Source organism: Filicampus tigris, chromosome 1, assembly GCF_054856515.1.
Source record: "Filicampus tigris isolate MCC_2025a chromosome 1, RoL_Ftig_1.0, whole genome shotgun sequence".
NCBI classification, from domain to species: domain Eukaryota; kingdom Metazoa; phylum Chordata; class Actinopteri; order Syngnathiformes; family Syngnathidae; genus Filicampus; species Filicampus tigris.
The window spans coordinates 30329527-30354651 of NC_141217.1; the positions used below are offsets into that span (position 1 = coordinate 30329527).

Sequence of the window (25125 nt, forward strand, 5' to 3'; positions counted from 1 at the left end):
TTCATTTTTCATTATTTTTTATTTTACAAATAAATCGTATTCGTAAAATCGTGTTTGAGAGAAAATAATCGGGATTTCCTTATTGGGCAAAATCGAACAGCCCTAATGTAGAGCATGTGTATAGCCTTCTACTGTGCAGTTTTAGACATTGTTAGTCCTCAGAAACAATAATAAGCGTGTTGTATCACATTCCATACAGGTTCTCAGTGGTGATCACATGTTGGTTGCAAAGCTCAACAGGAATTAAATGTTTACATTTTTCACATTTCTGAAGGGTTCACTCTATGGATCAGCTTGCATAGGTTCGGGCCCTGTTCTGAAACAGGACTTAGGTTGTCGGAAGAAAACGATAGAAGTCTTCACGCTCATGTCGGAATTAACGGTTCTTAACTAACTTAATTAACGGTGAACATAAAAAGTCAAAAATACAGTCACAGTTTTCGGTTAAACCAAAAATGCTTAGAATCCCTTTGCTTTGAATCCGACCTGAATACATTTAGAGTATTTCCCCTCAGTGCAGAAGACAATTTATGGCTTTAGCACATGTAAAAGATCAGCTTTGATTGGTTGATTGGCTTTTAATATCCTATAACGCACAATAGGAAAGTAGCACACGCGTTTAAATAACCCCTGATATTTGAACACAACTTGATAGAAGTAGGTGGTGCGTCTACATGAAACATTGAAGGTAAGCATCACCTGAACTTAAACGGAGACAAGACTGATCCTTCTACAGCTGTGTAACATTTACTTCACTCGGACTATGATTAGTAGAGCACATCAAAGGTGAGGATAGCGGGCATTATGATCAACATCTCCAGGAAGTAAACTTAGTTGAATCTTTCCCGTGGGTGGAATTCACCAACACTGACGCGATCAGTTCAAACGCTACCACAGATGTGTCCAACACGTCACAGCTATCTTAAGATGCCGAGAGAAAGCAAGTGAGAACGTCTTCTATAGTCAATAAATGTTGGGACAGTCGGTGAAGTTCCTGTCAAAGTATCCACCCTTGTACAGCCAATCTGGCGCACCAGTGTGAGGGTTGGCTCCCAGCCGGAACCACCTGAAGGGGCAGGAGCAAAATGTTTTGGAATTATTTTCGTGTCAGTGTGCTTTAGTAACTACTTAGCTGTTTGGCATTCAGCAACAGTCACATTAAACTTCATGATTTTTGCAAAGCCTGTTAAAAAAACGTACAGGGGCTGAAATTTTGTGATACATGTGCTTCATTTCTTTCTTTTATTTATATTATTATTATTTTATTGTTTATTAAAGTACTTGAATTTACCTTAAGATTATTTTTAGATATTCTTTAATTAAATGTTATTCATTTTATTGATTGGATTGACTTTAATTTGCCTGAAAATGACTATTTTGTTGAGTCTTATTATTCTGAAGTAACAGTACTTTTACTTAAGTACATTTTTTGGCTACTCTACCCATCTCTGTTGGTTGATAGACATATATTGATTTTTGATTATTTTTATTTGTAAATATTGAACCGGGGGGAAAAAAGGTTGAATTTAGGTCATTTTACTTTAACATAATTATAATACTTAATATTAGGACTTAAATAAGTCAATGCAACTATGAAAAAGTTAAATAAACTGGTCAATATAAAGATGAAATAAACTTTTTTTAAACATAATGTGCTTAGTGGAGCTTGGTGATATGGGTGAAAAATGTTTCACCATATAGTAAAATACCAAGAATTTCATATCAGTCAATGTTGATAATTTGTGATTTTTTTTCAACCTATCCAAAATTTTAAAAAATACAATGAACTGTTTTTGTGTACATTGTGGTGTAGTGTAATGTGTAGTTTCACCTCCACCAGTGCATTGTAAATTCTTATTTAGACTTGAAGCTACCCCAAAACAATGTTTCCTGAAGTAAAAGCAGATGTCTTCAAATGTCCTCTATTGAAAAAACACAAAGATAATTTGTTTGGAGAACTGGAGAATATTTACTGTTGAGAGGCTACAATTCAGAGGATTTAGAACATTTCAAATAAAACGCAATCTCTAAATGAGAATTTAATTTAATAATCAAAATTCTCAATTAATGTGATAATTGAGTAGTTGTGGATTAATTGCTCAACCGTTGCACCTCTATTTGAGATGGTCTCCAGCTCGCCCGTTTCCCCACATCATGGAAAATCCTGTACATTGACCTTATGCTTGACACAAGCAGGTGATCCTAGAAGACTTTGCTAACAGTTCGTGCACACAGTTCGATACCTGGTCAACCACTCTTCCTCATCCTTGGATCGCTCTTTGCGTGCGGCCCTCTGTTTCTCCTCAAGGCGCTCCTTCTCTGCACTTGCCGTATCTGTGTAAGTACACCAAGTCAGGACTGCAGAAAAAAAAAAAAAAGCCGCAACCGTCGCGATGTTGTAGACTGCCACTACCTAAGTCTCCGCTCTCCATGGCTCGGATGTCGGGCCTCTGCCGGCTGTCGGTCGGCGCCAGAAGTCGCCCCATGCCCGGCTCCAGCTCGTTTAGCGTCACGGCAAAGCCGGTGAAGTTGTACATCTGGACGAGATGACGAGGATTAGCATGAGCCGCTAGATCTGCAAGGTGTGTGCGTAACGCCAACCTGTGCCGAGTGAGCAGGCCGTGGTGATATCCTCCAGAGTAAGGCGCTTCCTGGTATCACAGTCACAGTCTCTTGAACTGTATTCTCATCTTCACAACTATGTTCCTGCACGCACGCACACACACACACACACACCCCAATCACTAAAACTATCATATGTGGAAGGGCAGAACTTGACGCAAACAGCGGTCACAGAACTACACTTGCCACAAATTATACACATCTGTCAAGCAACAATGCATGTCATTGCAAGGCTGATGGATTAGTGCTGGCAATGAGCTACTCATTCACTACACTTTGGACATAACAGCTGCAGCAGCACACTACAGATGCCAAATACAATGTTCAACCTTACCTGCTACTCATGCCACTGCATGTTATTGTGAAAGAAAAGAAAAATGAATACACAAAATCCATAGTAAAAGACTAAAAAACATGTGTAAGACGGGAACAATCTTGGCAATGTAATTTTTTGCGGTGAGAGAAGCGACAAGCATTGTCTTGCCAAGTCCTACACTAAGGGCCACCGCACACTTGAGTGATGCGGCCAGACACGATGGACCTAGACAATAAAACAAATTACAGTTGGTGACTCATAAAAGAGCTAATGGTTGTCCCTTGCATGTACCAGTTGGTTGCAATGGAAAAACTGCACCCTCTGCTGTTATTGTCAAGAAACAACATTTTGAGGCTCAATTTCAATATTTTCTTGAACTGCAAACAGCGCGGTTGTCCTGGAAGAAGCAGATTGCCATTGATGCTGTTTTTTTTGTAGCTCTATGAAGAGTAAATAAATAAAGGAATCATCATTAAAAATAAATCAACGCACTTTATTTTTTAGAATTACAGCACAGCTAAAGCGGCACGGTGGGCGAATGGTTAGCACATCCGCCTCACAGTTCAGAGGTCGTGGGTTCGATCCCGGCTCCGGCCTCCCTGTGTGGAGTTTGCATGTTCTCCCCGTGCCTGCGTGGGTTTTCTCCGGGTACTCCGGTTTCCTCCCGCATTCCAAACACATGCATGGTAAGTTGATTGGACTCTCTAAATTGCCCCTAGGTGTGATTGTGAGTGCGTATGTTTGTCTGCGATTGGCTGGCAACCAGTTCAGGGTGTACCCCACCTTCTGCCCGAAGACAGCTGGGATAGGCTCCAGCACCCCGGCGGCCCTCGTGAGGATAAAGCGGTATAGATAATCCATGGATAGAGAAGCAGCAGCACGTGAATAAGAAGTTTAAAAAAATGCTGCTGTCAGCTATAGTAAAGAAGAGCACCTTTTATATGTAAAGATCACATCCAGTGCATTTACCATTTTGGGCCCACTGTCAAGTCGTCATTTTTTTATCTCTTCAAGATCCCACATTTCAAGTGCGTCTGGCAGTTCTGCTTCTATATGCTCTCTCTCCTGTGAGATTGATCCTGTGAGTGTTGCACTAAATAGCTCCCATTTATCGATGTACTGTCTGGTTCCGATGTGTGGCTGGACCCGAGGTCGCTTGTTGTTGCAAAAAAATGCACTTTTTTTCCTAGCTTGAGGCAGAGGTGGTATCATCCTGACCATGCGCCATGACGTGCGGGTATTCTGTAAATTCAACTGACTCACTTTCTTTTACGGGGAGCATACTTCCAAGAGTTCCAATAAGAGTGACTATTATCACGTTAAAGCATTCATTTATCAAAACTAGAGCCACAATTTTTAAAGGGTTTTTAAAGTGGCTTGTTCAAACTCTGTCCACTTTTCTGCTTGAACTTTCAAAGAGAGCAACTTGTGCTTGCGAAGTTCAGTCCCCTTTGGAAAAATTCCTGGTTGATGTTTGCATGGAGGGAACTGAAGTACCGCTGAATATGTGAAGTCTTGCTCAAATGATGCCAAACATATGAGGCAGAATGACCCTGTAGAAAACCTCCCATCATAGACCAGCAGATGAGCTCACAAGATAAGATAGTTTTGATGTGTATTTGTGCTGGTGTTGCTGTTTTTCTTTAGTGGGGTTGCCATTACATTCAACACAAACTGTGTTGAAACGCCCTGTGTAGGACTTCATATTTTTGTTATGCTCTGATTTTTCCCCCCTGCCATTTGGAAAGTGAACTTGGTAGGCAACACTACTCAACGTTTTTTCCCTCGATCTCATTTGCGTTAAAGTGCATGCGTGAGATGCTCGTACCTGGTACCTGGCTTGCCGAATGTAATCTGTTCAATCGCCGCGCTCTGACAAGCCCTTTAACGTTCGCGCAACAGTGTGCCCATATTTAGAAGTGCTGACGTAGAAGCCGACCAATAGTGGCGAACGCTTTAACTGCAGTTAAAATACGTTGCTGCCGTAGAGGAAACATCAATCGCTCAATCAACACAGCTGGAGCTTTACGCTGTATTGAGTGATATCAATCGCTCTGACTGGGGGTGGGCACAAAATTAGCTGGAGGCGGCTGCCTTGCAATTTTGAACGCAGGAAAAATCCTGATGCAATCTGCATACATGCGGGGAATAGCGGTGTTCGAAAGGAAAAAAAAAACAGCTCATAACACGGATCCAAAGTTTTAATCATGTTTTTGAAAATCCTTCACCGTCAACAGTTTGAATGGAACATAAATCTTTCACCAAGTGAAAAGTTACCTTAACTGTGACGGTATTCAATCTTTTACTGCCTCTGTCATACGGCATGAGGTTGGTGAACGCTTCTGTGAGGGTCTGCTGTTTTGGACGAGCATGAGCTGTTGTCGCTGCTTTTGAGTTTTTAGCTTTCGCCATTTAGCTCTCATTGTATTGTCGACGATTCTGTCGATTCAGGTGACTGAACAAGTTCGTAGTGTTGCCGTTACTTGCCTTCAAGCTCTCCTTGCACACTTTGCGTATAATTTTTGATCTTTGTCATCTGGCGTGAAAACCAAACTAGTTCCATATCATGGACGATGAATTTGCTTCGGAACAAACTTGTTTTGGGAAAATAGGGAGCGGGGCGGGGGCGAAGTGTGTGCTACGGTTGATCCCACTGATTGGTCGTCATATAGATCATGCCAAGGCAGTGGCAGCAGGTCCATGGCTGTCCTTCAGTCAGTTTCAGAAAATGATCTGACGGTCAAACTGTGCTGAAATGCTTTGCATCGCGATAAAACGATTTGACAAAAATGACAGCTCGTCAGCCTTGAGTGGCCACAACAGTGGACTTTCCAAGGGACGGATGCATTTTCATATTGTCTGAATAGCTAGCTAGCTAAATGCAAACGGCTGTTGCGAGTTAAAAATTCCTATTTAGAGGTGTAAGCATCGCTGAAGCTCGCTGAACCAGGAAACATAATTTTTGTTGTGAAATGTGCTAAGATATGGCATCTTTGGTGGCCGTTACATCTACGTTGCAACACAAAGCAAAACTACGACCTGATGGTCGGCCACTCATAAAAATTTGTGGTCAGTGTGCGGTGGGGCCGAAGGCCTTTTTCGCTGCATAAAACCAATGCAATTCAAAATGCACTCACCTGCTTCAGCTTCTTTGCGTCTGCTCCCGCCTTCTTATCAGACTTCTTATGTGCTTCATAAAGCTTGGGCTCCACGCTGTACATGCACTCGTTCCACTTGCCATAAATCATGCGGCATTTCTTCTTCCTGGTTCAGCGGCAGAGATGCAAACCAGATGCAGTAAAAGATTTCGGGCACACTGAACATGAACACTTTGCGCTGCTCTTACCTGCTGTCTAGTATGTGACCCTCCACTTTGTGCAGCTCTTTCCCAAACATTCCACCCGGCTTGAAGTTCAACACACACTTCTCTCCTGTGCTAAATTATCACCATAAGTACGGTGTCAGTCGTCTGTCATTTAAAATGCTTCCTTCCACTCCTACAAGAAAATATCTGTCACAGTACCTGTGGTTTACAATCTCTACTGTTCCGTACTGCTCGATCCAAATCTTTCCTATGATGACGTTATGCACGCAGCACATTGGGTTGGACCATGTGTATGCTTCTTTATGTCTGAAAGAAATTAACAGCATCTTTGAGACTGCTTTGTTAGTTTGATTAATCCAATTAAAGACGGGAGCACATAACCGAGTTTCTACCACTAGAGCCGGGAGCGCTGTTGCGTCTTTCCACCCTTAAAGCCGGGAGAGCGTATACGTCATTTTCTATTTATTATTTAATTCTCGGTCTCTTAACCAATGAAATGCATCAGAATATACATGTGACGGTGTCGTAAACCCGCCGAGGATGTTCCGGAATTATTTCGGGTCATATCATTATTCATTTTACATTGTCATTCTAGTTGCAAAACAAGTAAAACATTTTTTTGAAAAAGCAGTGTTAATTCTAGTATTTTTGTTTTGCCGTTTTAAACAAAAAAAGACAGATAAGAAAACCTTTAAAGCACCAGATCGATACGCAGTATCGTCAAGAGTAGCAATATCGTTTAAACCTTAACGATACCCATCCTTTACGTGTAACACATTCTAAAAGCAATCCAACAGCATATGAACAAGTTCTCACTTCAATAACTCCAACGTCATAGTGCCTTTGGGTTCGGCCTCCACACTTTTGCCCCAGAACGTGAGTTTGGGGTAGATGGATCCGTGGAATGCAAATTCTTGCTTCAGAGACTCTGCGTGGAAGGCACTGACGGGAGGGTGATGGCTCACCTGCTCTGAGATCAATCTGTAGCCATCTTCCTCTCTTCAAAAAAGAAAATATTTAAACGGTTAAATGAACATGATTTTTTTTGGGGGGGTGAGCGTGAGCCTTCACAAGCATTCTTCCGTACCTTGTGAGTTCAAAGGTCTCCCCCAGTAAGGGATTAAATGGCTTTCCAGTCCGTTCCCTTTGAGATCCTACGGCTGAAACAGCAAAGGCAGCAACAGCCTGTTGCGAAGGATCAAAAGCAGAGATAACTTCCAGTTTACTTTAAGACAAGGGCTCGACTTGATTGGATTTGTAACTTATTGCGGGGGTAAGTAAAATTTGCCCTGTATAGTAAACTGGGTTGGTTAGTGCACATTTGTAGTGTTGTAAAATAGTAGTAAATAGTCCTCAAGGCAAACATCCTGAATGCTCGACGTGTTAGCCTGCATGCTAACAGCTAGCTAGATAGCTGCAGAGACCATTGATATTAACTAGAGTAAGCATTAGCTGGGTGATGACACGCATATAGTCCCCATCTTGGGTGTTTGCTCCATGTTCATTATAAGTGTAAGAATAATAAGGTATATTATGATTCATGTGTTAGATTATTATTAGGTTTGTTAGCTTTATTAGCTTGTGGGTTTAGCTTTAGCTTTTTCCATATCTAGGCCCAACTTGCTTGATGTGCTTTGCTTCCACATATGTATGTTAATGGATCACACACACACACACACACACACACACACACACACACACACACACATACACATAGACAAAACAAGTTCATAGTGTTCCAGTTACTTTCGCTCCCCTTTCCCTTAGAGCTGGAACACCTTTGTAATCAGGGACTCCTAAGAAAAATAAAAAGAGAGGAGGCGCAGGAGCCTGGCAGAGGGTTTTAGGAACTGTAATAGAACACTTCCCTGCGCTCTCCTTGCAAGAAAAAAAAGAAAATATTTGTGTCGAGTGTCTTCATTCCTCATTGTGTGTGCATTTGTGTTTCCTTTACATCACGTCACCGGTGATGATTTGCAGGGTGACATGAAAAGATTCAGAGAATTGTCAAAAGCTCATCAGCTATGATTTCATGTGTATGGACTCCATAAACGTTCTACTTTAAGATGCGTCAACTGGCATCCCACATGCTTTTAAATGATAAATTGTGTTTGCTGTCTTTTTCCTTCTTGGGATAAATTGTGTTTGCTGTCTTTTTCCTTCTTGGGGAGTGAAGTCGCGTATGCTCCAACTCACGTTTTCAGCCAGTGGCACAAACAATGGACTTCCTACTTCCTAAGACCTGTTTACATATTATCGCCTCCTACCAGAAATGCCACTGAGGAGATTAACAGCAAAACAGGAGGAAAAACAAAAAACAAGGCAATCCTTTATCGATAACGTAATTTCATGGAGATGGCAATTAAGATGACGTCACATTCACCGCCTTGGACGAATTCATTCGCCTAACAAAAGAGTCACGCCCACTGCCTTTGAAGAATGAATTCGTCTAATCGTTTTTTTTAGCAAGGCGGCTGGACCAACGTCCTAGACACCTTCTCTGACGTTTTCAAGAGGATCTGGCCGGAGGAAGCATTTTTGTTCCCTACTATTGGCTGGCACCACCACGGTGGATGAGTCATCAGCCAATGTGAAAACAGGAAAGGAAGAAAAAGGTGGGGGGATGGGGGGCCGAAAATGGGGAAGGACTTAGTGTAGAATGGAGAATTACAGATGGCTGACGCTCGAGCAGAGTATAAATACTTTTTTTCTCTCAAATGTAAAAATTGTAAATAGTTATAATTGGGGTGAACAAATACACACGCATACGCGCGCGCGCACGCATACACACACGCACGTGCGGGCATGCACGCATGTACCTACTTGCATATACGGTAGTTTGAAGTTCATACAGTTTGGTTAAATTTGTAAATTGTAAATACTGTATATAAACTTGTAAATACATTTTTATTTTACCATCAAAACCATTTTGTCAGAGTTGGTTATGTTGTTGTAAAGATGTTTGAGATTTATTGGTGTCAAAGTCAAAGTGCAGCTTGAAATGAAGCTTTTCACAAAAGGCTAATTTTCTCGGTTTTCTAGTCAGAAAAGGAAAAATTGGTGAAACTTGGCTATACCCTACTACTGATTACTAAACAACGGAGAAAGGTAGTAAGAAACCTTTTTTTTCTAATGAAAAAAGAGTTTCGTGTTCATATAGCTATAGAACACAATATTCTGTGGGCCTTGAAAGATCAGCCAAATTCCTTCAAAATGGCTGGCAAGGTGGAGGTGGTTGCTCAGAAAATGGCTGACAGTGAATGAGGTAATAGTTATTGCTCTCTGGGTACTTACTTATCATTGTATCATAGTAGCTAATATGTCCAATTTGAATAACGGATGGGGGTGGGACTGAAGAAGTTTTCTTTCCACTTTCAGGCAAAATTGACTTTTTACCAATTTGATCTTTTGTTATTTGTTGAAATATGACACTGACTGTGTTGCTTTTGCTATTGCCTGAAACAAAAAAAAAACAAAAAATTTAAAAATTAAGTGAAAATTAATTGAATAGTTAAATTTATAAACAATGTACATTACAAATTATTTTTTTGTTAGATTTTCCATTAAATTATTAACAGTTAAATAGGTCAGGTAAAAGAGATTGTCTTCATCTTATATTTCTTTTTTTTAAGAACAGTGGAACCTCATGAACGACGGTTCGTATCTCGAAAAACTAAGGCGGGCCACCCAGACATTTTCAGACGCTCTGTTACCCGAACGTTTGAAAAAATTTGAGAAAAATATAAATTGATTGGATTGAATGGCTGGACTGTGAAAAGACAAGTAAATTTATCAATGGCAGTGATGACTGAGTTAATAATTTTGATTTGCTAACACTGTTGACGTACTGACAGCCACCAGTCATTAGTTGATCATACCTGCATGCGATCTATGGAGTCAGGCAGCGCGCAGGCTCTGTGGATAAGATGAGTGTGTTCCATGTACTCCGAGAGTCTCTGGAGGAAGCTCAGTGGCTCATTAAACACAAGCGGCATGGCTATTTTGGACAGCTCCTATAGCAACACAACATAAAACAACATTGACACGATACTTTTGAAATAATGCCAATTTTATTGGGTGAAAATGCAGGGGAAAAAAAGGATCACTTGTATAAAGTGTAATATTGCGAGTTACTATTTTGGTCCTTGTGATGATCTAAAAATGTGATAGCCAACCCAAATATAGCTGATTGAGCAGAGAGGAGGACCGAGTTTTATATGCAACAACACAATCAAGAGGAAACAATCAGTAAAAGGTGCAGGAAACACAATAGCTGTGGTCATTGCAGGACAGACTGTGTCCACAATGTGTTTGGACATGCTGGGTTATAAGCCATCTTTTCACAAATGAATGAATTGCTTGTCAAACCATGATGGGTGAAGATAAACATATGTATTCCCTTCCATCACGTCTTGATGAACATTCAAATTATGACTGCTTTTGACTGCTTTGTTTGTGTGTAAAGACGTTACCGTCAATTGCTCACCATGCCGATACATTTCCTCAATATACTTGTCACGCTGAAATTGCTTCTGGTGATCATTTCAGCAGGCAGGGTTTTCCTTGTGAAAACAACAACAGAAAAAAGTTATGTTTTGTTTCCTTTTAATTGGAAATCATAATACCTGATTTGTTTCTACTAAACAAAAACAACAATTGGCCCCAACACATCTGCCAAATGGACCTGTTACACATTAGGAATGTTAGGAAGTAGTTAAATTGTTTGGGTATTGTGGGCTGCACCGTGGCCGACTGGGTAGCAACTCACAGTTCGGATGTTCAGGGTTTCGATCGCTCCCACATTTCAAAAACATATCAAGGTTCACCATCTTATATTTGTCACATGCCACATGACTGTGAAACCAAAGAAATGTATGATCACAAATGCAAATTGATGGATAACTACTTTTTTTTAATTAGAAACCAGTTCACCCATGACCCTGTTGAGGCTAAACTGTATGGCCCGACCAATGTTGATTTTTTTTCTTTAGGCCGATGCTGATTCTGATATTTGGCAGAATAAAATTCCAATAACCGGTTAATCGGCTGATTGATTTAAACAATATATTATATAATGACGAAAACAACATATTTTTGGTCCCTTAACGCTTACAACAACAGATATGAATTACAGGCAAAACATTTGACCGTTTTGAAATAGTTTGTCCTTTAGTATTTATGTAACTTTACAAAACAGAGAAAAAAATGCAATTATTGAAGATGGATGGATAACATGAGAGGTTCCTCACCTACGCCGCCATGTTGCATCGCACTCTGCAGCGCAGCAATCGGTGACCTGGTTGCTGCTGTCGAACACCAGGGCGTCCTTGAAACTGACCTCCAAGGAATCATCTGACTCAAGCCCTGAGACATGACAATTCCTTTCATTTGTGCACATCAAGAAATATACACTCACAAGCCTCTGTACAACTACACCGCATCATACCAGGTAGTGGCTGAGAACCAACCACAACAATAGCAAGTTTATTTGCTAAGCACGGGGGTCTCCAAGGCAGTGTCTGAATGTGCAAACTATTCCCTATTTAGTACTAGTAAGGGGTTACGCCTTTTGGTAGGGGTGTTTCAATGTCCAGGGAGGACAAATGTAGGGCACTCAAAATTACCCACAATGCACTTGGAAAAGTAGTGTGCATCGATGTTCAGTCAACAGGTTAATATAGGCCACAATGCACTGCGATCAGGAAAACAACTTGGCGCAAGCGCAAGTATCAAAACGATACAGTGACTATGAACCATGGAAATAATTTATTTATTTTATTGAAAATATGTACAGCAAAGGAAATAAAATATTTTAATACATTTTTTTGGTCACAAAAAATAGTCGGAGATATGCGCAAGTACGTCATGATAGGTACAGTGGTCATGTAATATGCGATTAGGAGAAAGGAGTGAGATGGCTGTTCGAATCTAAAGATATAAACCAAATAGTTGACAAAAATGATTATGAAATGCAAAAAAGCAGCGATACACAGCATACAACTGTTTATGCATATCTGTTTAGTTCTCATTTGCTGATAGTTCAATTACTGCATGTTTAATGACAGCAGTATACTACTATGTTTTATTTTTGTATGTTCACAGTATAAAACCGCACGATATAATGAGTGTTTATTCCTCATTGCGTACTACTAAACAGTACTACATACAATATAGTGTGGGCCTGCAAAGTGAATGAGGGGCTAGGGAATAAGGGTGGACATTCAGACACAGCCCAAGTCCGGTCCTCGGGAGCCCCAATGCCTATCCACCTCACACACAAATTTTCCACCCTTTTAAATACTTTTTACAATTAATAAATCGTCACACTAATAACATAACTGTCTGACTCAATTTTTTCAGATATTTGCAGGAAATTACTCTCTATAGTGCAATGCAGATGTTGCAAACTTGCAAACTCTCAATTCAATTACGATTCAATAATCGAGGAATCATAAGATAATGGATTCTAAAGACATTTGTTTGACAGTCCAAATTTAGGGAGGGACATGATTGGGGGAAAAGTAATGGTTGAAAATTAAATTGCATTAGCAAAGCTTATAAAGTAATCCCAACCACGATACACGTACTGTAAGAATTGAAACATTCAAGAATTTAAATTATTGACAACTAGTGAGTAAAACAAATGAATACTTCATAATAGGTTTTAGTGAGCATGATGCTAATTTTGATAATTCAGTAATGGCTATTACAGTCATGAAAATTGAAATTGAAACAAAAATCTAATATATGGAGTTTCAATATTTACATGAAAACAGTACCCTATGAATAATGGATGGGAATCAGGAGAATAGATATTTCTCCTAAATCTCTCAAGTTCCGGTGTTAGTTCATTCTACAGTTTAGTTCCTTTTATTCAAATACAGTGCGATTTGAGAGTTGCTCTGACATGTGCTGGTTGGAATTGGTTGAGATACATGGTAGAATAATTGCACATTTTAATTTGAAAGCCTCAAGTTATTTAATAAATTGGTCGTTTTCATATTTGCCTACTTATATAAATATTCTGATTGCCTTCATTTGAATTGTAATTTTTTTGGTGGAAGTTCGCATGACATGTGTTACCCCAAATTTGCGAACATTAAAACCTGCAGAAGAGGAGAAACGTTTCGCATTGAAGAAACTTGACGACTTGACAGCTGTCGGGTCAGCTTTCCTCACCTGTCTCGGCATCGTAGAACTCCTCCTCGCCGTTCATAGTGAGTCGAGAGGGCGGTCACTCACAAGTCATGTTGAAAGCAGCGAGCTCGTCCCCCAGTCTAGACTCCCTCCGAACATCGCAGAGAGCCAAAACACAGCGACTGTAAGCACACGCAAGGAGGAGGACGCGTTACGGACGGCGAGCAGGCGACAGCTGCCTGCCTGCTATTCATGTTGAATTGGCTTGCCAAGGCTAGCTGGCAAAATAGCACTTTCCGACGCTAGTGAGTTCAAACATGCCCAGGAGACATTAGCTAACGTTAGCGATGCACTCCCAAACAAGTAAAGGACAGCCGGGTTGGGGACGTGAATGTAAACCAAGTTTACGGAAATATACCTGTCAAGCCAACGACTGAGCCGCCAACGTAAACAATCGAGAACAGTTCAGTTGAGCATTTGCGGACGGGCGGAAGTAGGTGGAAAGGACACCATGATTGACGTGTGTGTTAGCCAATCACAGCGCAGTCTGAAGGTTTACGCTCATAAAAGTGCATTTCGAAGATGTTTTTTTTTTTAGTGTTCAATTGAAAAAGCAAAACTTATAAATACATATGACATTCACTACGGAATAAACCATTTCATGATATCAGTGAGGTTTACAGGTGGAAAACCCTAAATTTACCATATCGTTATTCGTTACCTCACCCCAGAAAAAAGTAATTATCAATTACAGCGATTAACATTTAAAGAAATTATTAAAATATTGATCTTATTAAAAGTATTTTCCTGTGTCCAATCAATCTGTGTGATATATGAGTTTTACTCCGACAAACTATGTGAAACTTCGCACTTGATTAGATGCGGCGCCATCAAGCTTTTAGTCAAGTTCATGGTAGACAAAACCGAAAATAGAATGATAAAGCAAAAGTATCTTTTTGCCATGGCGCTGGACACACGTTGTAGTGGAACTGAATTCAGTCGTCAATCCGAGGAAAATCGTTGGATATATTATGTTAGAAGCTGGACTTTCATCATTTTATAAATCGGAGTCATCGTAGTGAGTTTTTTATTTTGAAACAGTGACCGGAAACGTATTACACCAATACCGTTCTTCTGCTATGGTATGTCAAGTTTTCAGTCTTTGAGTCTTGAGAATCAAAAAGCCACTGGTGTCCGACTGTCCGTACTCTACAGAGTTCGGGATCAACACCCATTTACAACACATAATGCTCAGCCCTTAAGTGAAGAAGCCCAGTTCGTTTGTTCTTGCTGGTATAATGCAAAGGGGGAAAACTGTCGCACGATGAACAGAGAAGGAGACAGATGCGTAAAGAGTGCGCCCCGGAGCCAGAAGCCATCCAGGGTGTCCCAACAGGGAACCGTCCAGAGGCGGAAAAAAGAGTCGACATCTAAAGAGAGCCAAAGTGGTGGCCAGCCAAGAGGAACTTTGGCAGGTCCACGTGGCTCTGGGAAAGAGGGGAAAACAACGGGGAAACGTCCGCTGAGCGCCGTGACAGAATGCCAGAGGTGTCCCAATGCCCAGAGGAAACTCTCGGACGCCAGCATCACGTCCGAGGACCTGAGCAAAGACTCCGGCTGCTTGTCGGGGAAACCCTCCTCCGACAGCAGCTCGGAAATATCCGATTGTACGTGGGAGGGCAACAAGCGCGACTCTCCCATCAGCGACAATGAATTAAGCTGGATAGACCGGAGAGCTTACCAGGGGCCGGTCAGTGGTGGCAAAGAGCGCGTAAAAGCAGCGCACACCGCTTGCTCTCCTCCCCTGGATGCTGTTGGAGGAGCCCCCACTTTGGTCACCTCGTCGGGGGCATTTATGGATCTCATGATGGCAGAGACCACCGATGACCTGGTCAGGGAGGTGGAAGATTTGAGGTCAGAGAATGAGTATTTGAGGGTAAGGCACTTCAATTCCGTTTAATTAGACAGTCTGTTCTTTGTGAAAGAGTCATTAGGCTAATTGACTTGCATCGACTATGCTATATATTCAAGGCCTGCAAGTAATGGTTGTTTTAATAATCTATTAATAATCTCTCAATTATTTTTTCGATTAATTGGTGAATCAGTAAAAAACATTGTTTTAATTTCTACCTTTTTAATCAAAAACTGGACATTATCTCAAATTGACAGTCCGGAAAAGTCACAAACATAATTGACTATGACTCAGTTACTGGTGTGGTCCTTCAACATACCTCACAACATCGGAAAAAATGTTGATCAGTTTTCCATATTAAATGCAGATGTTTACAAATGTCTTTTTTTTTATTCAACACAAAGGTAATCAGTCTGCTTTCATGATAGGCTACAGAAATCCTAGTGCAGTTACTGCTGAGAGGCTGAAATTCTGAGGATTTCAACAGTTTTATGTGAAACAATACCTGAAAATGATTAATCATTTGATAATTGATTAGTTGTCAATTAATCGTTTAATTGTTGCACCTCTCATACAGTGCTTCTCAACCGTTGTCAATCAGGAATGCACATTTTCCTTTTGGTGCATAGTCATGGCCCGCTTGTACTGACGTTCAAAACAATAACGAACATTCTTTAGTTTCAAAATAGCCTCTGACAACGTAATGGTGTTGCTAGATAAACACAGTGCGGTGTAAATCCCAGGATGAGGTGGAGGAGCTGCGCTGCGAGATGTTGGAGATGCGTGACATGTTCCAGGAGGAGGAGATGCGCCAGCTGCAGGATCTGCGGCAGCAGCTGGAGCAAGCTAACAAGACGTGCCGCATCCTTCAGTATCGTCTCCGCAAGGCCGAGCGACGCAGCATCAGAGTGGCTCAGACCGGACAGGTGGATGGGGAGCTGGTCAGGACCCTTGAGCATGATATCAAGGTGAGTGCTGTGGCAAAAAGAAAACCCCACTTGTTCCAACAGAGTTTTTCAAGATACAATATGACCAGATTTTAGGCTTTGACTTGCAAACTTGAGATATGAGCGCTGTCTGAGCGATGTACATTTGTCACAACATTGTTGAGTTTCTTGCAAATTTCAACCAAACAACCCTCAGCTCCTCGTTTTCACTTGATGGAGCAGCAAATCTTCCTTTCTCGCTTTTGCATGCAGGTTGCAAAGAGCGTGTCCCTGCGCCTGTACAACGAGCTGGAGGTGGTGCAGAAGAAGAACGGCCAGTTGGACTGGGAGAATGAGATGCTTCGAGAGAAGACGCAAGAACTGGAGGTGGCCAGGCACGTCTTGCAGGCTGAGTTGGAGAAAGCTAGAGAGGTGAAACCTTTTTGCATTTTACACAACTAAACCAATGAGTTGGGTGGACATGTGCAGTCAAAGTCAAAAAGTGTCACCGCCAACAAACCCCATAGTGACCGCTCACAGCTGCGCCCATCCCAGCCAGCTGCCCCCCTCATCCAAAGCACGAGACGACACCCTGATATGAGCGCGGGGGCCGGGCCGGCAGCTGCCTGGTGCCGTGGTGGGTGCAGCGGCCTGGTATGCTGAAGTCTGACCTCTGAGCGCAGCTGACATCCTCAACCGAGAAGACGGAGAAAAGCGAGTAGAGGGTACAAGCAAGTGAGAGATTACCAAAATAGACCCAAGCTTTTCTGCTTCCATTAAGCCTGGCTAAATCGGGATCAGCATGTATTATGGCATCCAGCAAGGCGGGAATTGGCATGCCGTGCCGACACAGTGACCTACAGCCATCAGTGAATGTTTTTTTTACTGAGAGGTAACTCTTACACCCGTCAAGTGTCACAGTTTCCACGGTGATGTTATCCTTGAGGCCGGCAGCCATTATTCACTCGTGACACATGTCTCGTTTAATCCAGGATTCTGTACTTTGGCCTGAGCTCAGTCTCAGACAGCTGCTTGCAGGGAAAATCCACTTAGATTACCTCATTCAGGAGCCCAAAACCCAGTTTGCACATTGGCAACTCTTATATTGCACCTGGGTTGATGTTCTGCGACCCCTTTTGTCACATCTCAGTGACTATCAAAATAAAAAGTCCTGAAAGGAACAAATGGGTGATTAGTTCCGATCAGATGAGTTCTGTTTATACTCTAAAACGCTCAACTAAGATGAGTCACCTTGAATAAGACCAAAATTAAATAATGGAAATGAAATATTTAAATGAAAATACTGTATTTCAAAATATATTTCAAGATTCCAAAAGCTTCATTGTCCTGTCTACTGTACATACAAAAGTGGTGCAGACAAAATGAGACAATTCCACAGTTCAGCTTTCTAGCAGCTTGTGGGAGGAAAGCGTTGACCATTCTGGTGGTTTCTACCCTTTGACGCTCCAGAAACGTTCGCCTGATGGCAACGGCTCAAAGGGATTGTAGAGAGGGTGTGAGGCATCCCTGACAATTAACAGTTAACAACTAACATTTATAAACATAAAATCTATTTTTGGATGAACGGGATGAATACCAGAGCTGGACATCGCCCAACCGTCACAAAGTTCCCATATTTAGCCCACCCACGTGATCCAAGTCGGTCCGAAACACTGGGGTCGTCCAGAGTGTGATTGTCTGTTAGTGTCTCTACGATTGACATTATGCACAGTCCCATGGGTTGTGAACTTGTTGACCCATCTGTAGATCATTGAGTGGACAGGACATTCACAAGATCCGAACCGTTCTTTGAATAGCAATTGAGCTGCATGGATAGACTTCTACCGAAAATATGCCTCAACTATGAATATCTTTTGCTCCGAAGTCCATGGCATGTCGAAGGTGAAATTTGGTAGACTCTTAGAACATTAATTCTTCTTGGTACATCATAAAAATAAAAATAATTGATTAATTATTTCAAAAGTTATTCAAGTTTAGGTGATGACCGTTTTTTTTAAATTTTGTGTCACCCTGTACTATACAGTTATTGATGAGTTAAGATCTCTAGTGTCTAATTTTGTGACTAATTTCCGATTTAACAATTTGACATGCTCAGTAGCTCCTCTTCAATGTAAAAGATAGGACCAAGGTGGGGCCCTACATTTCAGCGCCCCGAGCTGGCCAACTTGTCAATCTGCGACAGCCGAAGGTGATGTCATCTCGATGGTGGGAGTGTCCTCGTATCTAAAAAGGTGTCGTTGACAAGTCAAACTGTGGTAGTTGAGGTGACTAGAAGGAAAATGGAGGAGATATTAAGTAATTCAGTGATGGAACTTAAGAGTGCGATAACACCTTTTGAGTGGAGAATGTATCAGCAGGTTAGCAGAACCTCAACGTGAAAGAGCGTACAGAGGTACGCGGCACTCCATAGGCAGGAGATTCCGGTTGAAAGGCTGCTTCAGCTGTACAAAATCATTGTCGGGACTCCCTAAATGTCTTCTTCTCTTTTCAACCAGTCGCTCAGACAAACTAGCCGTCTTCGTATTAGAGCGGGCGACGCTAACGTTAGCTCTGTTTTGCCTGATGTTATTGACTGCTTAGTCTTTGATGCGCAATTTGCACAAAACCATGCTCAAACTTGCTTCCATCAGACATTAAATGTAAGAATAAACTTCACATCACTTAATGCATCTTGTGCATCAGTGTTATGGGTGTTCCAGAAATTAGGCCACGGAGAAAGGTTTGTGTTGACTGTAATTAATCAATGCCTTCTTTTATGTAATTAATGAAATGATCACATTCAAATCACAGCCCTGTATTGATTTTTATTTTAGAGCTTTTTAAAGAAGCGAAGCGCCAGATCGACAGCCAGTAAAACCGAGCGGAGGCTCTCTCAACAGATTGAGGTATGTTATGTCCTTGTCTTGTTTAGAAACATACAGTACATGAATACAATTATCGGTACACTACAGAGGTGGGCAAAGTAAAACCACAAACAAGCTGCTCCGTCCTTACAGCTATGTTATTTTTATCCTCTTCCTCACATCTACAGTATATTAATGTCTATCTGTGTTCTTTACAACACAAAAGTGGATTTTGCCCACCTCTGGTATGTACGGACCTACGGTGTATTTTGGTATCCCTCCAGATGACTTTCCAATAATGGTCCTGCCTTTACAGCAGGATGACAGCGATCTCAAGTGCCAACTCCACTTTGCCAAAGAAGAATTGGCTCTCATGTGCAAAAAGCTCACCAAGATGGTGTCCGAGAGTGAGGTCATGCACGAGCAGCTGGCCGGGTATCATTCAGCTTACGGCGACCTCGACGCCTCCCGATCGCCTGAGGGCAAACAAAAGTCAGCCTACGCCAGGGAGGCGGAGGTCAAAGTTCACTTGAAACTGGTGGAAGAGGAAGCCATGCTGTTGAGCCGCCGCATCGTCGAGCTGGAGGTGGAGAACCGCGGGCTGCGAGCGGAAATGAACGACTTGAGAGAGAGAGATGGCGGAGGGTCAGCCGAGGAGGAGGGGATTCGGAATGTTCTGGACGAGCGGCCGTCGCCTTCCACTTTGAGGAAGAACAGGAAGGAAGGAAGTCAGAGTTTGAGAATGACAAGTGCCGTGCACGACGAAAAGGCAGCAGTGGAAGCCGAGGGGCAGCTTCCTTCTTGTCACGTCACAAGAGAAGGTCCCGTAGGGGGCGAGTGGGAGCCATCAGAGAGCGTTGGCAACAAGTCACCTGACAGCAGCCTGAAAGGAATGACCACCAAGGATTATGCAACCCTTGCAGCTCTCCGAGATCATTCCTGCATTTTGAGTTCAGCCATCCAGCTCATGAAAGCTCCGCCAAAAAACGGCCATTGCTCATCGCCCTCCAGTGCGCTCACCCCACCAACAGTTGCGAAAACACAGTCGTTATTCTTGCCAGCGCCTTTGAACGAGGCATTGGAGCTTCTACAGGCCATGCTGCAGGCTTTTATCGTGAGGATGGAGGTGCTTCTCAGCGGCAAAAATTCGCAGCACCGGGAGGGTCACCTTTGGGGTTCCTACACAGTCAATCAAGGTTTCATAGAATCAACAAGAAAGCAGGAATGCCTTCAAGTTCTTGCCATTGATGTGGATGAGACAGCAAAACAAACATCACAAGGACTGTCGTCCAAATGGGACCAGAGAATGCAGCTGTCCATGCAAATTCTGTGGATCCTCCATCAGTGGTGTCAAGAATCTGTACAGGACGCAAAAGAGGTAACTGATGGTTCTTTGCGTGCTTTTTCAAGATGGCATTCACCATCAAATGGGAACCAAACACAAGATGTCCATTTTTTAATTGCATGTCTTCTTGATCAATTTCTGTTTACATGAATCTCAAAGTTCATCCATCCACCCATTCTCTGAACCGCTTATCGTCACCGAAGTCGCCGGCAGGCTGGGGTCTGTCCCAGCTGACTAAATCATGTTCAATCACTGATTTAAAATGCTAATATATATATATATATATATCAGAGTATCATGTTTTGACTAGCCCTGGCGCATACTAAGTATGTACTCATTCTTGCTTTAAAAATGTTTGTGTTTGATTCCCCTTTAAACATGTGCAGCATAAGATAATTCTCTGTTATATTTGATTTAGGCCAAGGACAAACGCATGCCCATGTTGCGAGATTTGTTGCAAAGCATCTGTGCTGAACTGCAGGAGGAAGCCCTCGACGGCCAGGCCATTGGTGTCCGGAACAAGGCAACTGAGGTGAGGATGTGTCCTCCCACTGTGGAATGCAACGGGAAGTACTACTGATGATCCGTCTCTCTGGCTGTTTGCCTTCTTGACAGTAGAGCAGGCCCCGTGAGCGGACTTGTGCCAGAGTATTGGGGCTAATCTCCTGTAGTGGCTGCAGCCCAACAGGCCAGCAGAGTTCAAATATAATTTGCTGTATGAAAGCAAACCATCCTTCTGATGTTCAAACCTAAATCTTGAAACCTCCTTTTATTGTCTTAATGTGCAGTTCAGGCAAGTGAAACATCAGGATCTGCTTGGCAATAACGGATTGAGGATTGTTTTTGTTGTAGTGCCCAGACTCTAATCCTTGTTTTCCCTTTTCTCTTCTAGTCTGTGGAGGGTTAAGAACTACCAATGCACAACATGCCTTAAATTGGAAGTCAACCCAAACATATTTTTTTTCCCAGAATATGTTCTATATTCACTCGTTGAAACAAGGCATTCTGGTTAAAATTTGTGTTTGTGGAATATGAGTTAAGCAACAAAATTTAGCCATCTCAGGAGGAGGCAATTTTATCAATTCTGCTGACTGAAAATGATTTCACAGTTGCTCAGGGCTCAGATAACGACCAATCATGGCTGAGCTTCAGAAAACAGGTGAGCTGTGATGGGTTGTTACCTGAGCCCTGAGCAATTGTGATGTCATTTTCAGTCGACAGAAGTGAAAAAATGGCCGCCCCCTGCGATGGCTAAAAGCAGGTGGATTAACTCTTATTCCACAAATGCAATATTAATGAGAATGCCTTGTTTCAACTAGTGGGCCTGCATAGAACATATTCTTGAAAAAATATATGTTTGGGTTGACTTCCCCTTAATACAGAAAGAAACAAAAATGATTCAATTATTCAACAGCCAAAACCAAGACATTGACTGCAGGTTCCTTGCTGATGTTCAGCCATTATGCTTACGCTCAGAGTGGGTACGGGTAGCCAAAAAATGTACTTCAATTAAGAGCACTGTTACTTTAGAATAACAGCACTCAAGTAAAAGTAAAAAGTAGTCCTCCAAATAATTACTTTAGTAAGAGTCAATAGATAGTCAGTGAAAAACTCCTAAAGTACTGTGTAACTGGTGAGTAACTTCGGATGCTTTCTTAATCAGTCCAACAACAACTATCTGACTAAAACAAAAATAAAATCTTTATGGTACATAAAATAATGAAAAGAACAAAATCCTTGAGATGGAAGACCGTCTTCTTCTGCTGCTATCTCTTCTTCTACACTGGTGCGGTAGCGGATAAAAAGAAGAAGAAGGTCTTCCGTGTCAGTGCAAAACAAGCTATAGGGAAACACATTACGGTCGTATTTTGTTTCCCGACTTGTGTTACATAAATACATCAGATAATGGCTCGTATTCCTTTTTCAATTTTCAATTTTTAAATAAGAAACGGGAGATGGCTCGTTCCCATTCAACACTGCCTCCTCGTGGACGGAAGAGGGATGGCATTTGCCTTATTTCCACACACTCTGAGCCAGACCTGTGTGTGAATATCTTCAAAACGGCGTGACGTTTGTCAAAAATAAATGCATGTGATCGCTGAGCCGCAAACGCACATTCGACAATTCACACGCAGAATGGAATCATTACAAATTATAAGTCATGTTCCACGACTTTCCATGTTCAGTAATATGAATGTATATATTTTTGTATTGTTGTATTATTTGTATTTGATGTATTTTTCTTTCCATTGTCAGTGTGCTGTCAATGATGTCGTCACTGATGAGGGACGCTCTGACGCCGACAGGTTAGTGATTCGTACATTTACATCAGGGGCGTCCAAACCTTTTTTCTCTGCGTGCGGCATACAGAAAAAGGGCCACTTGACATTCTTCACCTTTAACCAATTAAACATGGTTTTGGTAAAGAGGCTAAGAAATTGAAATATACTGTATATTGTTTTTATTTACAGTATATTTATTCTGAAAAACTTTTACAGCTTTCTGTTGAACTCCCTCTAAAGTGAAATTTTTTATAACTGACACACCACAGAGAAGAGTGTTGTTGACAACGCTGCTAAATTTGATTGATTAAAAATAAATCACTAAGTATAAAAATTAGGCTTCAAAATCATAGAAAATTAAGTCGTTCTCTCTGCTCTCAAATGCTCTGGGTGTGTCCCAGTAAACTGTCAACTGTCACAACCTGTGAAAATGTATGCTACTCCGTCTAGCATCTTTATTATGCCTGGACATGTGCCCACTCATGGCCAACAACGAAGCGTTCTATCTGAAGGGATGATGAATTTCCGGGGTGTAGGCATAGTTAGCTAGCTAATTGTATGCTGCACGTTAATAACTGTAGATGTGAAGCAAGGCACTTAAGTTTTTAAATATAGGAGGATGGGTGACTCTGAAGTGTGTCACTGGGGTCTGTTTTAGCCATGGCTCAAAAAAAGCAAGAAAATTGAAATAGTGAAAAACAGTTGAACGTTATGCCTGCACAATTGAGTACTTCATTTGCATGTTTCCAGCAATTAACTTCAAGCAATGTATTTCAAAACAAATCTCTGAATTCTTTAGTTCTACTTAGTCACACTAATGATCTACTATATAGATCACTAATGATCTACTATATAGATCATTAGTGTGACATCTTTCACAAATCGGGCACTAACACAGAGCAGAAATTTGAGTATACAATTGTGATTCTGAAACAAAATGATCTGTTTTCATCGTTGCCGTCATCGCCGTTACAAATAGAAATGAGCCGTGTCTCAACCCGCACTTTTGACACTTCCGACCCCCATTTTATTTTTTTAACAGCAGCACGGGCTGTGTCAAATACTGTTCTTCATATCTGCTGCAAAAAAACTGACAGAGGGCCGTTAGTGGCTCCCGTAATTTGGACATCCTTAATTTACATCAATGAGGTCCCTACGGTTGTGGCTTACCGACCCTCGACTGTTTTGCCTTGCAGAATGTGCAACTCCATAAGGCAGAAACTTAAACGCCAGCTTTCTCCACACGCCTACAAGAGGAAGAACTGGTGTTATCTGAGCCAGCAGGCTGCCCTACTGGACCAGGAGCAGCCTGTTAAGACGTGGGACCATCTAATCATGCCACTTAGCTTCCCCGATCTTGACTTTGAGCAGATGTTCATGGAGAGAAGTCACACTGCTCCAGAGAAGTCAGCTCTGCGCATTTACTACAGCCCCCCGTCCAAGCGCAGAGTCCAGCTGGCCCCGCTGAAGCAAAGCCCCGAAAGTGACAGAGAATCTGTGGACACGCAGTCTCCCTGGTGGACGCCGCCGACCTCCTTGTCCATGCTCTGTGTCGGCTCTTCGGCCAACCTGAGCGACGATATGAAGGAGATGGCGGGCGGCTGGAGACAGCTGGGTCACAGCGGCTCCCAGGTGAACAGAAGAAGATTAGCGGGCCGGGGAGTGGATGTGGCCTCCTCTGCTACACAGACTCATATGAGGCCGTTGATGGTGAGTATTGGCCTGCAGACGGAAGGACCCCAGGGCCCCGTCACGGTGAGAAACAGCCCCTCTCGGACGGTCAACTCCTCTCTAGTCTCCTCACGCTCTCGCAGTACCACCTCACTGGACAGACTTACAACTAGAACCGAAAGGTCCAGACTGGCCGCCTCCTCCCCGAAACTATATCGAAGTCAATCTGCAGCTGGTGCATCCTCTAGTTTGAGCTCCTCATCGACGGCACACGCTCGCGATCGAACGCTGTGGAGTCACCAAAGCCACTCTGGTCCAATGAGTCACAGATCTGCTGCAGGACAGAACCTCAGCCCTCTTCTTAGTGAGCCTCCAGGTCAGAATCTCAAGCCCCCCAACAAATCTGCAGGGGGTTTGGTCACCGAGTTTCTACGCCGAGTGAGCGGTCGGGCAGAAAGACCGGGGTCGGCCCAGAAGATGAAAAGCAGCCTGGAACACGTTCCGGTGAGGGCTTCTGCGTCCTCGTTGTCGAGGAACGACAGTGTGACCAGGATCGTCAACCACAGGTTCATGAGGCAGCGAGAGGAAGTCGGTCGAGCCCAAAGGGAAGCGGAGCCCAAACGGAGAAGCAGGAGCAATGGTGCGACATACAGCTTGAGATCTCCCATGGCAGAGGTGAGTTGAGCACAATGGTCCCAGTTCTCCCTTACTGCGTGCTGTTGTAG

The 25125-nt window shown here is 42.4% G+C and overlaps 2 protein-coding genes and 1 long non-coding RNA gene across 6 annotated transcripts in view; 1 reads left to right on the plus strand and 2 right to left on the minus strand.

The window, feature by feature from the left end:
- Window positions 1-15258, minus strand: LOC147153510 (oxysterol-binding protein-related protein 2-like). Of its 2 annotated transcripts, none has more exons than XM_086031176.1 (14): window positions 15142-15258; window positions 13443-13582; window positions 11513-11627; window positions 10750-10825; window positions 10142-10276; window positions 7351-7448; window positions 7080-7262; window positions 6462-6569; window positions 6285-6374; window positions 6076-6202; window positions 2602-2706; window positions 2414-2537; window positions 2244-2334; window positions 1-1066 (listed from the first exon to the last, which is right to left on the minus strand). In XM_086031176.1, the coding sequence occupies exons 2-14, from the start codon at window positions 13477-13479 to the stop codon at window positions 964-966; spliced, it is 1392 nt and encodes a 463-aa protein (XP_085887302.1). In that variant the 5' UTR covers window positions 13480-13582; window positions 15142-15258; the 3' UTR covers window positions 1-963. The 2 variants fall into 2 exon arrangements, with proteins under 2 accessions (XP_085887302.1, XP_085887293.1); XM_086031167.1 differs by lacking the exon at window positions 15142-15258 and adding an exon at window positions 13819-13892.
- The window catches only part of LOC147153511 (uncharacterized), a 13625-nt gene continuing 3089 nt past the window's right edge, over window positions 14590-25125 (plus strand). Inside the window, exons 1-9 of one of the 3 annotated variants that reach the window (XM_086031155.1) lie at window positions 14590-15336; window positions 16029-16280; window positions 16512-16670; window positions 19073-19144; window positions 19419-20480; window positions 20866-20979; window positions 22704-22753; window positions 23926-24904; window positions 24967-25075. In XM_086031155.1, coding sequence (XP_085887281.1) covers window positions 14725-15336; window positions 16029-16280; window positions 16512-16670; window positions 19073-19144; window positions 19419-20480; window positions 20866-20979; window positions 22704-22753; window positions 23926-24904; window positions 24967-25075 — 3409 coding nt within the window. In that variant the 5' untranslated portion in view covers window positions 14590-14724. Of the gene's footprint in view, window positions 15337-16028; window positions 16281-16511; window positions 16671-19072; window positions 19145-19418; window positions 20481-20865; window positions 20980-22703; window positions 22754-23925; window positions 25076-25125 lie in introns of all 3 variants that reach the window. The other 2 variants (XM_086031138.1, XM_086031147.1) reach the window with 2 other exon arrangements.
- The window catches only part of LOC147153512 (uncharacterized), a 14685-nt gene continuing 5084 nt past the window's right edge, over window positions 15525-25125 (minus strand). The window contains exon 3 of the long non-coding RNA XR_015086871.1: window positions 15525-16287. This is a non-coding gene — a long non-coding RNA (uncharacterized LOC147153512). The remainder of the gene's footprint in view (window positions 16288-25125) is intronic.